At 43.8% G+C, this 18,771-nt stretch overlaps 1 protein-coding gene across 1 annotated transcript in view; it reads right to left on the bottom strand.

The window, feature by feature from the left end:
* Nucleotides 1-6,969: 6,969 nt before the first annotated feature.
* LOC129512429 (coiled-coil domain-containing protein 162-like) overlaps nt 6,970-18,771 on the bottom strand; it is a 44,017-nt gene continuing 32,215 nt past the window's right edge. The window contains exons 11-16 of the mRNA XM_055329633.1: nt 18,459-18,590; nt 17,717-17,869; nt 15,880-16,089; nt 12,400-12,520; nt 9,003-9,130; nt 6,970-7,095 (exon numbers count right to left, since the gene is read on the bottom strand). Coding sequence (XP_055185608.1) covers nt 6,970-7,095; nt 9,003-9,130; nt 12,400-12,520; nt 15,880-16,089; nt 17,717-17,869; nt 18,459-18,590 — 870 coding nt within the window. The remainder of the gene's footprint in view (nt 7,096-9,002; nt 9,131-12,399; nt 12,521-15,879; nt 16,090-17,716; nt 17,870-18,458; nt 18,591-18,771) is intronic.

Below are 18,771 nucleotides of genomic sequence, written 5' to 3'. Positions count from 1 at the left end.
TTTACGTGTGAATTTCTCCCTGAAGTAAATATGGAGAAGTGGAAATCCGCATCATAGGATTTATACTTTGTCCTTTTTTATTTAACTCATTCTTTTTTAAACATTTAAATTCAATTAACAATGTATTACTGATTTCAGAAGTAGGGGTCATTGACTCATCAGTCTTATGTAACACCCAGTGCTCATTACATCACATCCCCTCCTTAATGCCCATCCCCCAGTTAATCCGTCTTCCTACCCACCTCCCCTCCAGTGACCCTATGATTAAGAGTCTCTTATGGTTTGCCTCCCTCTCTGATTTTGTCTTGTTTTATTTTTACCTCCCTTCCTCTATGATCCTGTTTTGTTTCTTCCACGTATGTGTGAGATCATATGATAATTGTCTTTCTCTGATTGACTTATTTTGCTTAGCATAATACCCTCTAGTTCCAGCCACATTTTGGACATTTTAACAGATTGCCTTCCAATTTCCACCAGCCAGGGTCCCTAAGAGTTTGCTATATCCTGTCTGTCTGATACTGGCAAAGTGAAGTTTTTAATTTACTTGGTTACTGTACTTAATTTGTATTTTGTGAATTGTCTTTTTCTATTGTCTTCACAGTTGTAGGATTTTTTTTTTTATCTTAAAATGTGTTGCGTGCTCATCTCTGGTCAATGGATTTTCTTCAATATTTTTTTTCAAGTCTTTGATTTATGGTGTCTATCACCAGAGTACAGTCAGGAGATAGAAGCCACATAACATGAACAGGGGAAGTCTGACCTAGAGCAGATTGGAGTGATAGGACATACTATCTGTAATATTTTAAAAAACATACAAAGCGGTAAAGAATTCTAAAGAGTACCGACAATAGCAAATATAAGAAGTGGGCCACTATCTGTTCTCCCTCAAGCTGAGTTCCAGAAATAGAGGGGTTACAACCTTGGCTCTGGATGAAGTTTGTGGTAGCTGCAAATCCACTGCCAGGCAGCTGTGCCTGGGGAAATGATAGACCAGTGGTAACCTGTAAAGTCCTCCAGGGCGGTGCAGGGTAAGCCATGCCCAGGAAGTACCATACCAGTGACACCCCACTGCTAAGCTATGTGCACTGCTAGAGTTTTGCCCAGAACCAAGAAAAGAAGTTCCTTCAGAACTGTCTACTGACAAAAACAGCATGCCACCCAGCGAGGCAGCATTCATCCGTATGGTTGAACTTCCTCGTCATGGTAATGGTGGAGCCGGCAGCATGTTTCTGTCATTTTAGTGACCTTCCACTACTTAATATTTATTTTGCCCTTGCTGAGAACCTCAAGTGGTCAGTTCTTTTCTTGGTAGTGACTCAAATATTACTACCAAGAGGTGTGAGTCTTCCACTGCTCTACCTGTTTCGGTTGTGTGGTTTTTCGCTAACCTTTACCATTGGGTATGGAAATACTCGGGCACCCAGAGAACCACGTGGTCCAGATACGGTCCTTGCCTCCATTGTGTACCAGCAATACAGTCTCCCCTGGGCAATCAGGATTGATCGTTCAGCTGGTGGGGTAACACCTTTTGCTGCCTATTGGTTTAGTGGTTTACAAATCCCAAGATGGCCAAGTGGCAGTCTCATCTTAGATCTTGTGTTAATAGACCCATCATTGTGTCCTTGGTTGAAACAAACCTTGGGAACTAAGCCCTCCAGAGCACCTCCAAATCAGCTTGACGTTGCTGAGATGAGAAGTATAATCATGAGGAGTCACTCCCACTTCTACCCCTTGATTCCTGGATTCCTATGCCACCTCCTGTGAGGTACCTATGCTTTCAAGGTGGTATCTTGCAACAGTTTACAACTGAGTTTCGGTGAATTATTCCACCTTTCAATCAAACCAGCCACTTCTGGTGTTGGGGGCTGTTAATTTCACAGGTATGAGTTCACCCCAACATTTCCTTTACTGTGAGATGGATTCTTTAATTAGAAGCAGTGCTACAGGAAATGCCATGACTGGATAAGGCATTCTGTGAGCATGTGCATCAGGTAGTGCTGGGAGAAACTGTAGACCATATCCGGAATGTGTGTTCTACAAAAGTGAATCTCTGTTCTCTATGATGGAACAGGCCCAATGTAGTCAAATTGCCATCACATGGATGTCTATTACCCATGAGATTGACACCATATTGCAGCCTCAGTATAGGTTCCGGCTCTTGACAGCTTAGGCAGTTGTTAGTAGTGCACACCAGCCTTGGTGAGGGGACATCCATCTTGTTGAGCCCATGTGTAGCCTCTAGCCCTGCCATCATGATCACGCTGTTCATTGAGCAAGCACCGGCTTGGCTGGGGAATGACACTGACACCCATCAAGTATATTATCTTATCCACCTGATTAATAAGAGCCCTCTTTTCCTGTAGATGCCCTATGGTGACGTGAGATGCGGAAATCTTCACAGTGTGTTCCCATTCTGAGATCCATCCACACACCTTTCTCCACATTTACTTGTCATGGGCCTTTACTATTTCTCCCAAGTCCCTGACTATCCAACCTAAACCATTAGCAACTACTCAAGAATTAGTGTGGATTTGTACTTCTGGCCATGTATCAGCTCAGACACAGCGGACAACCAAATGTACTACTTATTCTCACGGGGAAGATCTTGTGCCCCTTTTATTTAGATTTGCTCCTAAATGGAGCATGCTGTTGCAGCTGTCCACTTCTGGGTGGATCCAATAAATCCTACAGACTTGTCTATAATTTTTTATTGCTTGGCTAGCTAGTTGTTAGAAACACCCCAGGCCAGAGTATTGACTGAGGAAGAGGACACAACAAGAGTTGGTGTTGAAAGTCCGAGCCACATGTTCATGGAAGCTATCGATACCTTTCAGAACTGCTCAGGCAAGTTGACTGTAGACTGTCTCCACTGATGATAGATTGCTGCCGTGTATGCTCACGTTTATAACTGGGTAGATTCTCCTATACCCGAACCAGGCTACCCGTTCACCACCCATCCCATGGTTGGGTAATCAGTCTCTACAAGGCACAAAAGGAGAATAGTTATCTTCAAAAGAGGGCATAGATTTGCTCCAAAATCCTAGGGTTTCTGCTTGACAAAGGCTCCATACACGCCAGGACACTTTTACTATCACGGGTTCTGTTGGAACATAGGACCTACTAGAGCAGCTATACTGTAACTCAAATTCATGACAGAGCTTTCTCTTGCTCTAGGCCACACCCGAAGTTGGTATCTTATAGGTAACTGGGTGGGTGGGTTGAATCAGCAAACTCAATATGGCACACGTTGCCTTCAAATCCAAAAAAGCCTACTGAGCATCATGCCTTTTTTCGTGGTATTATAGTATGAGCTGAAACAACCTTCCTCCTTAGAGGGAGATATTTAACATGTATCCAAAGCACTGAACCCCCAGAAACATCACTGGGGTTAATGGCCCTACATTTTTGTGGAATTTGTCTTTTACCTTCTAGTTCTCATATGTGTTATTCGGGCACGTATTTACTACCTCCTACTCATATCCAATCAGCATTATGTTATCAACATTGTGGACCAATGTGATTTTTGTAGAATATCATGATGATCAAGGCCTCTACAGACTATATCATGGCAGAGAGTAGAATGGACAAAGCCTTAAAGTGAGACTTCGACAGTACACTGCTGCCCTACCAGGTAAAAGCAAACTGCTCTTCATGGCCCTTACAATTTGTTATGGATCGAAAGGCATAAATTAGGTGAACAACTGCATAACAAATGCCAGGAGGATATTCATTTGCTCCAGTAAAGATACTACATCTGAGATGCCAGCTGCAATTGGGATCACTACCTCATTAAGATGTGAACCTGATAGTCCCTAGTCATTTCCCAAGATCCACCTGTTTTCTGCACGGGCCAAAGTAGTGATTTAAGTGGTGATGTGATAGGCATCATCACCCTTGTTTCCTTTAAGTTGCATTAATGGTGGCATTAATCTCTGCAATTTCTCCAGGGACATAATATTGCTTCCAGTTTACTTTCCTGAAAGGGGAAGTTCCAGGGGTCTGCAATTATCTCTTCTACAATAATGAGCCTTTAACTCGTGGGTTAGAAAGCCAATACAGGAGTCTTTTCAGTTGTTAATTGTTGTCTATTCCAATTATACAGTCAAGAACTATGGAAATAACCACATGGTGAGTCCATGGATCAACTGGGTCCACTGTAATTTGAACCTGAGACTCCTTCTATTACCTCACTGTATGCCTTCATTTTGACTGGTGAGCTAGAACATATTTTGGGTTCCCAGGAGTTAGTTTTATTTTTTAGGAAGGCTTCATGCCCAATGTGGGGCTTGAACTAATGACCCTGAGATCATGAGTCCCATGATCTGGCTATACTGACTGAGCCAGCCAGAGGCCCCTTTGGGTTCCTAGGAATTATAATTAATTTAGAGGTAGTGCCTATTCTTCTCCAAACGGTCTGGATATTTCTTTTTCTCTGATGAACAGTAACTCTAGCAAATAATTACAGATCTCTTAGGAAAATGTTTGGAAGAAGATTTATGATTTATACCTGCAGGGTCCTTCCTCAAAGGGATCCAGCCTCTAATGTGGTCAAGGGGCCCTGGTCTGTGAATTGACTCAGGTATGGAATCCCAGTGAGAGATTATGACTCTCTTCTCTGCTGACTCGAGCCAAATTTTGGCTACCAGAGTTTTTCCGGTTATATAGATCAAGTGATATTCTCGTTGGCTGCCTATACAATTTCATTTGGAGGGACACATTAATCACCAAAGATCTCTATGTGCCAAATCTATAATCTATAATCTGACTGCTGATATGTCCCTAATGCCCTTTATGATAAACATGCCCACCTTGTCCTTGGTAGTTACTTTCTGCTATTCTAGGATCACATCATGACCATTGAAATGAGAGAGCCCATCTCAACAGCCATGAGAAACAAGATTGTGATTTTGACTGTCGTTGTAAGTTAGCCTTCTGCATAATTAAAATTTGTACTTGATTTCTAACAGTATTACCCCTGTGACTACAAGAAATAAGAGACTTTTTTCAAGGTTACTTGTGGAAGTTCTCTGGTTTTCAGACCATGATCTGAGCTGAGAATTAAAGGTCCAGAGTTTGTCATTTTCTTCTGTTAGTCCTAAAGTGCATGCAAGAAAGTCCATCCCACATCCCAGTATTTATGATCATCATTATTGCCATTAGAGTCAGTGTAGTAGCAATTTAGGCTCCCAAGGCACATGCTTCAGTAGGTACTTCATCACAATCATCATCACATGGGTGATAGTTTGGTTAATTGTCATGCCAAAGGATCACTAGTATTCCATTTCTAATTGTTAAGGAGCTCAGCACTGTATTCAAGCCCAACAGTGCAACCAAACAAATCCTCAAACCCCATCTTTGTGAGTCTGTCCCCTAGGACCACTCCACTACTGGTATCAGTTCTGTATTACTCATGGGCCAATTAAGAGAAACAACACAGTAATCAAACTGTGAGAAAGTTTAATATTATTAACTATACCAAGGGATTGAAGTAATGGGAGGATTGGCTGGTAAGCAATAGAGAGAGCTCTGAAGAATCTAGGGAGAGCAGATTTAGTGAGCAGCCACTGCCTTCCAGAGCTGACATCCATTGGAAAGGGTGTGACCTCATTGGATAGGGTGTGACCAAGGCTCACTGGATGCAAAGAAGTTCACTGAGGCTGTGAAGCAGCCCTCACAAAAGGAGAAGCAGAAGGAGAAAGCCCTTCACAAAAGGTGCCGTGCCAGTGACCCTCCCCCTGAGGCTGCATGCACTTCTGTGCGTGCACGCACAGAAACCTGGTGCTGCAGAAGCCCTATACACTGCGGGAGCCTGCTGAGAGGAGCACCCCCAGAACCTGGAAAAGGAACCCTTCCTCCTTCTCCAGCGTCTCTCCAGTACTCTCTACTGACAAAGCTTAAAATCTTGCAATTGGCAAAGAAGAAATATTTACAGGGTCTATATTAATCATATCACAGCTGACAAGGATGAGTTTAGAGCTGAGAGGCACAAATTAATAACGGGCACCATACCTTGTCAGGCTGAATTTTCAGCTTTGATATCAAAGTCATCAGTCTTATCTCGGCTTTTGTTTTTCATGTTCTATTTCAGAAATAAGTTTGTGTGTATGTCTACGTGCATGTGTATGTGCATATAGATCTTGAATCTGTTCGGAACTCATTGTGTATAGTGTAAGGTAATAATTTATTCTACTTCAAATAGACTCAACCTTATCCTTAATTTGAAAAGCTACATATATCATATACAAATTTATGTATGAAAATGTTTCTCTGGTCTGTTCTGCTCCATTCATCTACCTATTTATTCCTTTACCCAGGATACATTTTCTTGTCTGAACAAAAAAATTGGATTAGGACTTTATAAAAGTCAGTATTTGTGGAAAGAATTTTAAAAAACTATTAGGAGAGGAAAATGTTCTTTCTCTCTTTAAGGTTTTATTTATTGATTAGACAGAGAGAGAGCACAAGCAGGGGGAGAAGGGAGCCTGATGTGGTGGTTGATTGCCAGGACCCTGGGATCACGACTTGAGCCAAAGACAGACACATAACCAACTGAACACCTAGGACCCCCAAGAGAGGATGATGCTCTTAAGTGAAACAAATAGAAATAAGTGCTCTGAAGTTTACTTCGATTAATCTGTTCTGGTTTTTCACTTACTAATAAATACTGCTTAGCAGCAATGCCCTCTCTCCTGGCTCACACACCTCATCAGTAATTGGGAACCCATAATGAGAGGTTGTTGTTGACCAAAGGCAAGGCTTAGGTTGTAGAAGTGCAAATCAACATTTAGGTCTTAAAACCTAGGGCCAAACCCTACTTCACTTGGGACATTCAAGGATATAATCATCTCAGTCCTTCCACACTATCTTCATAGTACTACTAATAAAAATTAGCTAAACTTTAATGGAGGTTAGAATCATTTTTATTCATTCAAATGCTCAAAGAAATAAAATGTGGAAAAGGACATATGATTACCAGTCAGGTCCTTGTGGGATTATGGATGGAGCTGTGTGGACTTGAAAAGCTGAACGTTGAACATTTTCTGCTACATTAGGTAGAAAGATGCTGTCCGTCCTTTTTTGGTGCTTGATAGGTACCTGCAATATAAAAATTAAATAGATATTGGAGATATCATTAAAAGTCACTGTTACTCATAAGACCAAGATCTTTGGCACAGTCTGGGTTAGGCCATTTAGTGTGCCTTCTTGTATTTGCCACTTGTCATAAAGGGAACTGGTCACAAATTAAATCTTTCAACAGAAAGCCATTTTCATCTAAGGAAAAAAGATATCCCATATGTGGAGTAATCTAAAAATTCCTTAATATTTTATCATTTGGGTCAGTGCAGTGTTTTGTTTCTTTGGTGGTCTTACATTCCAGCCACGTATAAATTCCTCTTCAGTCTGTATTTATCTGATTTGTCTTATAGGCCTTTCTTGAGAAGTCAGAGCTTAGATAGATTTGAAGAGGCTCCAATTCTTTTGTGCCTTTCCTGGTCCTTAGGCTTTTTGCTTGGGGTTTTTATACACAATCCAATGGGCCCACAAAATGTCCCCTTATTTATTAGAGTTTGTTTAGACCGTCACCCTTCTAAATCTTTCAAATACAGTGGAGCTCCTCAAATGCATTTAGCTACTTAGGCAGCCTTCTCAACCATGAGTTGTGACTGCCAACCAGCCCCATAAGAGCAACATTTGCTTTTGGGAGTGGAATGGGGATGGAGTGAATCTTATAAGCCCTTGTGGTCCCATACACACCAACTGAATATTGCTTCCTTTTGGAAAAGGCGTTAGCAGAAACAAACAGACATGTACTAGAATTTCACCTTTTGGTGAAAGGTGACTGCACAGGGATTGGTGAGTCAAGCAAATGGCAGGTATTAATAATGTGGTCCTGGGATCCCTGGGTGGCGCAGCGGTTTGGCGCCTGCCTTTGGCCCAGGGCGCGATCCTGGAGACCCGGGATCGAGTCCCACGTCGGGCTCCCGGTGCATGGAGCCTGCTTCTCCCTCTGCCTGTGTCTCTGCCCCCCTCTCTCTCTCTCTCTCTGTGACTATCATAAAAAAAAAAAAAGTTAAAAAAAAAATAATGTGGTCCTACTTGGTGAAGAACCTCAAATGGATGTTCCTGACCTGTTTCTTCCCTTTCTGTGTATGATTCCTTAACTGCATGTTCAGAAATACTGCGACATTTTTTTGGTCCAATAACTAGACTATCGGCTGCAGAATTACACCCTCAAAAGAGACCAAGAATTGGCATAGTTTCTCTGGCAATATGATTAAATATTTTCCTTTTAAGTTTTCTCAAAGCAAGAGGCAGGAATTCTTAAATGTGTTGACATGAACTTCTAGAAGAGATTCTGAAAAACAATGGGTAATACTTATCAAAGTAGCACAGAGAAGGCAGTGGAAGAGCTTGTAAATGTTTTACCTAAACTAAAAGCTGAAATATTGAAAACAATTTTTTAAATATGTGCTATACCTTGACCTAATCTGAGTCCCAAGAATTTCTTTGGTGGGTAGATTTCTTACATGTTTTTTAAAAAGACTTCTGCAACTTCTGCTCTGCCAGGGAACTCAGATGAGAGATCTGGTGCTGTTAGTTAATTATTGTAGATGATGGGAGAAAAAGAAGAAATTCAGAGACAGAACACAGCAAGATGTGGATACTCACTTCCACATTCATTTATTTAATGTAATTGAGTAAGTGCTTTTCTGCCGAATTGTTTCGACCTCAGAATTCTATTATTGAGGAGTAGCATCAGCAAGATGGCAGAGTGGGAAACCCCAGACCATCCTTCTTCCCACAAACACATTGGTTCAGCAATAATTCACAAACAAATTGCCTTTGTGACAAATCCAGAATTTTATTATCTAGACCCAAGTATCTAGATAAGAGCCTGATACATAATTTTTAATGTAATTTTGAAGTGAACCTAAAACCATAATTTCATATTTACATTTTTTCATTACTTCACATATATAATTAAATCTATCATTACTTACAGTGTCTGGCCTTTGAATCCTTCTTGGTATTTTACTGCTCATAAGATTAGTCTTTAAAAGGTGTTGCTGGGAGTATCTGGATGACGTGGGAGCAGAACGTAGGGAGTACTGAGCCCGAGGTGTAAGGCCTATGATGCCAAAAAATGTTAAATTATATCTCTGGTTGTAGTGTACGGTCTTAGATTTAATTCACAAAACTTTAGAGCTTAAAATGATCATCTTATCCAGCTTCATCAATTCTGAGTGAAGATGTCAAAACCTGGATGGAATCTTTAGCCTGAGGATCACATAACCAAGTGAAAGAGAAGGATATAATGGGTGACACGGACTATGGTGGGTAGGAGTGGACAGAGATATTCAAATTAATCAGACTTGGTAATTAACTGGATTTGTAGGGTGACAAAGAATAGCTCCCAGATTGCTGGCTCAAGCAACTGGATAGATGTTAATTTTATTTTATGGTGGATTTTATGATCCTGGCACCTATATTCTCAATAAATAATGGTAACAAGATTAGAAGGGTAGATATAAGTGGGAAATATAAGTATGTAAAGAGAAAACCGTTAAAGAGTAGTTCAAGGACCCTGAAAAAGTAGGATCAAATGGGATCCCATGCATTGGGATTGGCCGGAAAGAAAAGGAGCACCTTTTCCATCTTATCAGGAGGGACAGAGAAGCAGCTGAGTAGCTAGTGCAGGTGGGCTGGGGTCAAAAAATAGAGCGGGGTGGGGGGTGGGGGTTCCGATCTGATGGCTTTTAACTGTTCTGTGAAACTGGAGGTAAAGTGTTGGTTGGGGAGGAGGACAGAATCCAAAGGTCTGAAGGGACCAGGAAGATTTTAAATAGTTGCTGGGAAGAGGAGAGAGTGAGCTGACCCTATCCTCTGCTCAAGGGGAGGCACATGTGAGCTGGTTCTAAGACCCCTGAGCATCATAGTCTCTGGCTTTTGTGATTTGTTCAAACTTGCCGAGTCTGAGGCTGATTCTTTTTAACTGCCCCACCCCCGCAATGACTCCCACCCAAGAGCTGGAACAGAGGGTAGCAGCCATAGCAGTGGCAATCATCTTGCTTCCCAAGGACCTCCACTTCCTCTCTGCTCCCAGCATTCTTAGAGCCCAGAGATGGAGAGAGAGAGAGAGAGAGAGAGAGAGAGAGAGAATTAGTCCTGGTGATAAACATCAAACCCAGATCAAGCGAACTTAAGCCAGTCTACCCCTGAACATTTCACAGTTTTGTCAGCCAAGTGATTTCATTTTTCCCCCTTAACTATTTTAAGCACAACTGCACAAGAACATGTTCTAGTGTCTCAGGAGCTGCAAGATCCTAAGGGGAATCCATGCTGATGCCGAGTAAAGAGAGCTCGCCCCTAAACCCTGCCTTTGCCTTTGATGCTTCTGAGATGAGGAGAGGGGTGGCTGCTGCTTCCACTCCTACAGAAAGGAGAGACCTCGGGCACCTCATGCTTTCAGCTGGACAACAACTGAGAGCGGAGTGGGAATGGCTGACTTTGGCCTTTTCCAACTCTAGGGTGGTACCTGGCTATCCCCTTGGAGGCTGGGTACTAATAGACAGGTGTGACCCAGTCCCTCCCCTCTAATGAATCCATGCATAGGGAGTCCTCCATCAATCTCATCCTGTCACCCAGAGGGAGACAGATGGGGGCTGGGCTTTCGGAAGAACTAGCTCTGCTTCCAGGGAAAGAGGCTTTTCCTCCACTCCTGCCACATCCCCAGTCCTGGGTATTAGGGTTCCACCCCGCTACCTGTCTGGTGCCTCGCTCTGCTTCTCCCTCCTAAAATGTGCAGTTGTTGGAGGACATGGATGGCAGTTTGAAAGGACACATTAACCCAGAAAGAGATTAAAAAGATGCTTGGCTGGCTCATTTGGTAGAGCATGTGACTCTTGATCTCAGGGTGGTGAGTTCAAGCCCCACCTTGGGTAGAACTTACTTATTTAAAAAGATGCTTGGCTGGACTGGAGGCAGAGGGAAGAGGGGGAGACAGAAAAATCCCAGGGAGCGTGGAAAGGAGAGTACAAGGTACAGAACTGCTCAGGGTCAGTGGCCAAAATAGGGCCCTTGGATATTTTTGATATTTTTTCTCTTTGGACAGGGCAGCTGAGGTGGGGAACCTCAGCCCTGCTGTCAGGTCCCAGGCAGCAGGCCCAGAGTCAGGAAGAAGAGCCCTGGGCTTTACAGATGAGCTCAGCCCTGGTCTTTCTTTTTCTGTTTTTTTTTTTTTTTTTTTAAGATTTTATTTACTTATTTGAGAAAAAGAGAGAGAGAGAGAGAGAATGGGTCGGGTGAGGAGCAGAGGGTGAGGGATAGAATCTCGAGCAGACTCCATGCTGAGGGTGGTGCCCGACATGGGGCTTGATCCCAGGACCCTGAGATCAGGACCTGAGCCGAGATCAAGAGTTGAACGTTAAGCTGACTGAGTCACCCAGGTGTCCCCCCCAGGCCTGTTCTTAGTAAAGCCAAAGTAATTCCATCTTTGTCTACTTGACCTTTGACACTGATCTTTCTGTTTCCGAGAGGCTGTGTTTTCTTGTATCTTCAACTGGCACAGAGCCAAAAGCAAACATAAAGGACACACATGCATGGAAGTGCAGTAACCAACATTTGCACAAATATTTGGTGTTTTTATACTATGTGGCAGATGTGCATCATTTCACTTAATCCTCAGAATACCCTTTTGAAGTAGGTATTCCCATTTTACAGAAAGGCTAAATTAACCTGTCGAAGGTCGCACAGCTTGCAGTGACAGAGCCAGGATTTGAACCAAAGCTCACACACTTAACCACCAGGCTTTACCAAAATGGGAAAGCAGAGGCTTGGCTGATTTTAACAATAAGTCAGTTGTGATTATTGATATTTGATGATATTTTTGATAGTCAGATCTAGAAGAGAACTTAGAATTTACTTCATCCTCAACTTACAGGGGAGGCAGCTAGTTTAGAGACATCCTGGGTTTGGCCTCTGCTCTGTGCTGCTTGCCCAGAGGCGTGTTTCGGTGCCATTCCCATAGGACGCCTCCCGCCCCCAGCACCCAAGCATCATAATATCCTTTCTAAATAACATCTGAGAAATGTGGTCACTGATGTCCTGAGGCATTAAGACAAAATATAGTGAATTGCCCAATGTTCTTTAAGTGGTGTATTACATACTTCTGAGACCAGTTTTTATGACCAAAACTTTTTAGTATAGGATGTCAGTGCTCTGAGGTGAACTAGAGTAGAAGGTCGTGACTGCAAATCAGAATTAAGTGTGATTCATTCATGTATCATTCATTCACTCAACAGACGTCAGGGAGCTCAATAACCAATAACTCAATAGCCACGGGGCTGTTACGGCTAGTCGCCACGATCCTCCTCAATTCAGAGTAGGGCACCTGCTTACCGCCTGGTGAGCTCATCTGGACGGACGATGGCCCAGCGTCATTAAGCTGACTTTGTAGCTCTTCTAGGCGCTGGAAGGCATCCAGCTTCACACTGCGCTCCTGGGCCAGCCGGCTTCTCGTCTGAGGGGAAAAGTGCTTAGGAAGCAGAGATGCTTTTGGTGCATACTTTAATTCCTGGGGTTCTTTGGAGAGTGTGGGTCCAGGCTGCCCCAGGAATACTAGTCCTCATACAGTCCTGGTCAGGCTTCTAACGGCAGCCCCAAGAAGGCCAGGAACGTACCCAAAGAGGAGCGGAGGCAGCCCTGGACTGGGAACCCCTTATTGGCCTTATTATAGCCAGGAGTTTACTCACAACATTTCTTTCTTTTATGTTTATTTCACCAGAGGGAAGGGGAGAGGAGGAAATGGAGAAGGGCCCAGTTCACAGAGGACCTTGTAGGTCAAAGCCACCAAACTACCACAGGGAAGGGGGGAGCCTCTGCACAGTTTCACGCAGGGGGAAGACCTGATCTCTGTTTGTTCAGCTCATCATCTTCAAGGATGTCCTGAGCACCATTCCCCAGGCCTTAGAGGAGGCCCCTACCAAGAGGTGGTCTCTGTGTTTACTTGTGTGGCCCTCGGCTAGCACAGCTGGCCCCTAGGCCCCCAGCCAGGGAATAGCTGGATCCAAAGTACACCTCATCTGCATAAATCACAGATATTCTTTCTTTTGAAATTTATTTTTATGTATATAAGTGTAAGTTTATATAGGTCATAGCAAGTAATTATAAAAATTACCTAAAAGTATAAAAGTAATGTAATTATAATTGTATTATAAAATTTTACAGTATAAAAGAGAAATAATAGTATAGTGGACTGAATAATGCCCCCCCCCAAAAAAATATACTCATGTCCACCTAGAACCTCAAAATGTGGCCTTATTTGGAAATGGTCTTTGCAGCTGTAATTAAGTTATGATGAAGTCATACTGGATTAAGGGCGGGCCTTACATACAGTGACTGAGGCCTTTATAAGAAGAGGAAAGGGCTCAGACACAGAGGGACACATGGGGAAAGGGCCATCAGATAAGGAAGGCAGAGGTTCGAGTGACGTAGTTACAAACCAAGGATTGTCAAGGCCTACAGGCAGCCACTACGAGCTAAGAGAGAGGCACAGGACAGACCAGAGTCCCCAGGAGGAGCCGACATCCTGATTTCAGGCTTCCGGCCTCCCGAACTGTGAGAGAATACATTTCTGTTGTGTTAAGCCATCCAGTTTGAGGTAATTTGTTACAGCAGCTCTAGCAAACTAATCCACATGCTAATCTCAAGAATTCAGCCACATGTGTTTTAAATCCCACTCTTGTCTGCATAGACCCAACAAGAAGGCCTGTGAACCCTTGGAGGGGTAACCACAGGCTCGTCTTACAAATGTTAAGGGGCAGTTTCTTGTGTGTGCAGATGCCATCAACTGTAGTTTAACTCTCAGTAGAAGATTAGAAAAACTTCCTAATACAAATTAGACCCAAGGTCCCTGTTTGTACTACAGGGATTGGTGTAGGCCCTTCAACCGCTATGGGCAGGAACCAGGAAAAACATATCAAGATTCCCTGAGCCAGGCTGGGGCTAAACCAATTTGAAAAATAGTGGCAAAGGAAAGAAATGTGCTTAGTAAGGACCTTGTGTTGTGTTAGGGCTTAAAACCGACCCCACCCCCCTTCACAGAGGTAGGTGCAGTGATTTACCCAAGATCCTACAATCAGTTAGAGGCAGAGTCAGGATTTGAATCCAGGTCAATCTCTTTCCAAAATTATCCACCTTCATACTCTCAGCTAGAAGACATACAGCCAATATTTATGAAGAGCTGTATATCGGTTTTGGTTCTAAGTGCCTCATTTGAATTACCTGATTTCATCTTTCTAAAAAAATCCCGTGAAACGAGTATATTGTTTTCCATTGCACCAACCGGGAGATTGAAGACAGAGAGACCACATCTTGCCTAAAGGCATGCTGTGAAGGGCCCCACGGAGTGAATCAGAAAGCCTGACTCTAGGGCCTCTGCTCTAAATGGTCTCCCCAGGAGCAGGACGTAAGCAAGGACAATTATGCTCTCCAAGGTCAGATGGTCAAAATCTTACCTTGGAATTGGAGGTTGGAGCTGGACTGAAGAAGTCACTGTGGGTAGTAGGGGCTCTTGGGGGCTGAGGGTAGATTGTTAGTTGGTGGGCAGTGGGCCAGTAAGCCCAGGGGCATTGGAGCTACCAGCAGAGGTGGAGAGGTAGTGTAGAAATAGCCGATGATTGTTCTTACATACATATACTAAAAACATGTATCTGTTGAGAGAAGCCTCAAAATACTTGTTTTGTCTACTTTCAGAATCTCTACCATTAGACAAAAATGAGCTGTTAACTAGAGAGGACTTTGAGAAACTAACATTGTATTTATTTATTTAATAAATAATGCAGGGCTCAAACTCATGACCCTGAGATCAAGACCTGAGCTGAGATCCAGTTGGACGCTCAACCAATGGAGTCACCCAGGGGCCCCCAACACTTTATTTTTGTGCTGGTTTTTGGGAAAGCGTAATTTGAAAGATAAATATGCGACACTTAATTTTTCTTAAGGATTCATGTCACATTTTAGCTTAGTTTTCATAAAATGATGTGAAATCCTAATTTTCTTTTATTCTAAAGCTATTGGTTTTTCCTCTCCATTTCTTCAAAAATATTTCCTCTAGCATTGCCTCAGTTTTTGTCCTTTTTTTATTTTTGCCATTTATTTTTGTAGATTTCTCCTAATTGATCTCCTCCTTGAGCACTCGAAACACTTGGCCAATAATTTAACTTTCCAACTTCTGTTTCCTAATATCTCTGATGAATTAATTGATTTATCCCTTCAGTGAATGCACGAGAGGTACCTGCTCTGAGATGCTACTTCTTTTGCCTTTTGTATTGGATTACATTCGATGATCTCCTTTGTTGGAACTTGCATTAATCCACATCTACATCTATTATTTCTTGCTCTTTTCTTTTTTTTTTTCTTTTCTCTCTCTCTTTTCTTTTCTGTAGGGGTGTATTTAAAAAATGTATTGTGTCTGGAAATCACTTTTACCTTTCCTTTTTGTCTCTGAAGTTCCAGAAACACCTTGAATAAAATCCTCTTATAATAGCTTCCATGATACTTGCTGCTTTTCCAGATTACTATTGGAATTTTCTAAAGGATCCCTGGTTCAAAAATTATGGCCAAGTGGAAACACGTTTTTCATGTGGGTTATAAAGGTGCCAAGATTCTGGGCCTTGAGACAGCGAAGCCATCCATCCTCTCTTACTATAAGCAGCCCGAGCATCACCCAGCGTGGGCAGTATTTCCATTATCCTGGTGGGCCCAGAAATGACAAAGGTGGAGGACACCAGGGGCATGGAGAATTCCAGAAGAAGGCCCCAGCTCTGGCTGCTGCACCCCGATTGGCTTTGAATGGCTACCACCTGCCTCTGGAGTTACCTGTCGGAGTTCTCTCTGAATTCTCTTCTGCTGAAGCTGGCCCAGTTTGGAAGCCCTCTCAGCTGCTTCAGTAAGGAGCTGCAGGTGCTGTTTCTTTTGCTCCACATCTTCCAAGAGCTTCTCCATGCTGGAGGTTTTCATTAGATCCATCTGTTGCCGGTGGCGAGCTTCCTGGGCCACTCTGTGTTGCAGCTCTCTCAGCAGTTGTGCCTGTGGGGAAAAGGCCAAAGGAAACAGAGGAGGCACACAGTCTTTGCTCTGAGCAAGGGAAGGAGAAGTTGCCCAACGTAATAACCTCCATAGGGCCCAGGGGCACAACTCTGTAGAGTATTCCTGGGCTCGGGGTCATGGAGCCCAGCAGTTCTGTCCTGGGCTGGCAGGCAGCAGGACTACCAGGATTTAGGCCAGCTTGGCATTTACTGTAAGCCCGGAGGCAATAGTCAGTGGAAGAACAACTGAAACAAATAACAAAAGCCAGGCAAGTGGTAATGCTACTGCCCAGCAATACCGGGTCGAACAATCTGGCCTTTCAGTGCCCAAAAGGTGATGATAATATGTATGTTATGTCGCTTATTGACCACATGGTTATACCTACCACAGACTACATTTGCAGTGTCACTGAGCATTTATCATGAGCTAGCAGGGAAGGGTTAGCCTGGGGAGGAGGGGTGACATAATGCACGCAAGGAGTAGAGAAGGGAGGTTCTAATCTTGCCTCTGTTTTAACTTCCAAAATAGCTTTGGGGAAGCCAGGTTCTAGATGGTTAGTTAAAGATGGAAAAGGGTAGTAATAATCTGGTTCCGTTCTGAAACTTTTCCAGTCAGTAGCACCGTATCAGAGGGTCCATCCCCAATTATGATACTAATACTAATGATATTTGCATGGCGATGTTACAGTTTGCATAATTACAATGCCATCATTCACTTGGTGCACAGTCATGGAGGATGTAGGGTCTAAAAGGAACAAATTATATGTTATGTTTTAAATATGCCCAGCTTTTCTGGGCTCTTATTTATTTTATTTTTTAAGATTTTTTTTTATTTATTCATGAGAGGCATGCAGAGAGAAGCAGAGACACAGGCAGAGGGAGAAACAGGTTCCCTGTGGGGAGCCCGATGCAGGACTCGATCCCAGGACCCCCGGATCAAGCCCTGAGCCGAAGGCAGAGGCTCAACCACTGAACCACCCAGGCGTCCCTCTCAGGCTTTTATTTAAACTTGGCTCTTCTCTCTCTCTCTCTCTCGACCTAGGGTCTTTCTACTTCATTCATGCTCAGGGAGTTGGCACAGTTACTAAGAGCTTAGACTTGGAAACACCTTTGTTTTGGTGCCAGCCCCTACTGAGCAGCAGTAACTTCTGAAATTAAGGCTTAGTTTGGGTCATCAGGAAAGATCCTGTTTGGGGAAAAAGGTTGATTGATGGCTGGGCCACACTCCACGTGCACATGGTTGCTGTTGATGGAAAGTATGCTTGGAGATGGAAAGACTGTGTTAAGGGCAGAGACCTACACCCCAAGATGACCTCTGGGTAATAAGATTCTCAGAGAAACACGCACACATACACACTACACGCCAAAGAACGATCTTTTGTATGAGTAGTACTTCCTTGCCTTAGCCAAATGCAAATAAAAACAAAAGCCTCTTGGCCTCTTTCCTTGGTTTCTGGGCCAGAAAGAAGGAAGTGGGCCATGGTTGTCTGACTGTGCCATGTGCTCAGCCTCACGCTGTGGAGCCCTGGTGACTGGTCCCAGGCAGCCTGGTGCTGCTTCCAGTGCCACATTCAGCTCTGCAGAGTGAGTTCAGAGAGCGGGAGGAAGAGGGGTTCTAGGACTCATACCTGGTTGTCCTGCTGCTTGCGCATCCTCACGTTGTCAGCCTGAGCCCTGGCCAAGGCCTGCCTCAGAGCCAGTAACTGTTGACGAAATAAAACCGCTTCTTGTTCTGCCATTAGCTTGATGCTCAAACACTCTTTCTTCCTTTGCATCGCTTCCTGTGAACATCCCAAACACAGTAAGATAGGAAATAAGTTTCCTTTCCATAGTTTTAGTCTCTTCAGAGTCTCTAAACCACTTCATTATCCATCGTCTTTAAAACTTCCTGTAGAAAGGAGCTCCCCTGGTCACTTCCTCTGTGTCTTCGTGGGACAGGTCAGAGTAAATAAAGACTTTCAGAAACACAAGTGAAAGTGCCCAAACCACTAGTATTATGTGCTTTGGTTTCAATTTGCCTTGAAGTAGGTTTTTGATTTGTTTTCCCATTTTTGTCAGATAATGTTTGAAACTCAAAGATTTGCAGTATATTTTTATGAAGCTGCCTCAGCTCTTGGTAAAGTCTCCCCCTCCATCTTTCCCCTGCTCTGGAGCTAAATTCTCTGATCTGTTCTCCCATTTGCTTCTTTGCCATTTGCTTCTGGCTCTTTCCTACTTCTCTGGAGGCTCTGACACAGCCACTTCCCCTGAAGACTCCCCGACTGCAGATCCTTTCAGATGCTTGGCTTTGCCACCACTGCCAGGACACCAGTACAGCAGCTGCAGCCAAGGAAGCCAGCCTGCCACCCACCTCGCCGGGCGGGGCCTCACCTTCTCTGCCCTGCTCAGCTGGCCCTGGAAGCGAGCCTGCTGTGCCGCCAGCCTCCAGTGGCCCAGGCTCCTCACTTTGCACGCCAGCACAGCCAGGCTGCTGTTGTCCTGCTCCAAGGCCTGCAGCTGCTCCTGCTGAGAGAGACTTCCTTTCAGAAAAGGCTGCCTGCCCCCAACGCTCTTCTCAGGAGGAAAGGGCACAAATCCTAACCTCAGAACCGAGGACGACACAGTTGTGCCCTTTTTAAATGCCTGGTGCAATGCTTTCTTGGGGAAGCCAGACTGGAATGCATACAGAGTGAGCTGGGGTCAG

The sequence above is a fragment of the Nyctereutes procyonoides genome, unplaced genomic scaffold (assembly GCF_905146905.1).
Source record: "Nyctereutes procyonoides isolate TBG_1078 unplaced genomic scaffold, NYPRO_anot_genome, whole genome shotgun sequence".
NCBI lineage: Eukaryota > Metazoa > Chordata > Mammalia > Carnivora > Canidae > Nyctereutes > Nyctereutes procyonoides.
The sequence above is the reverse complement of the archived record's forward strand: the minus strand, read 5'-3'. Positions and strand labels throughout refer to the sequence as shown.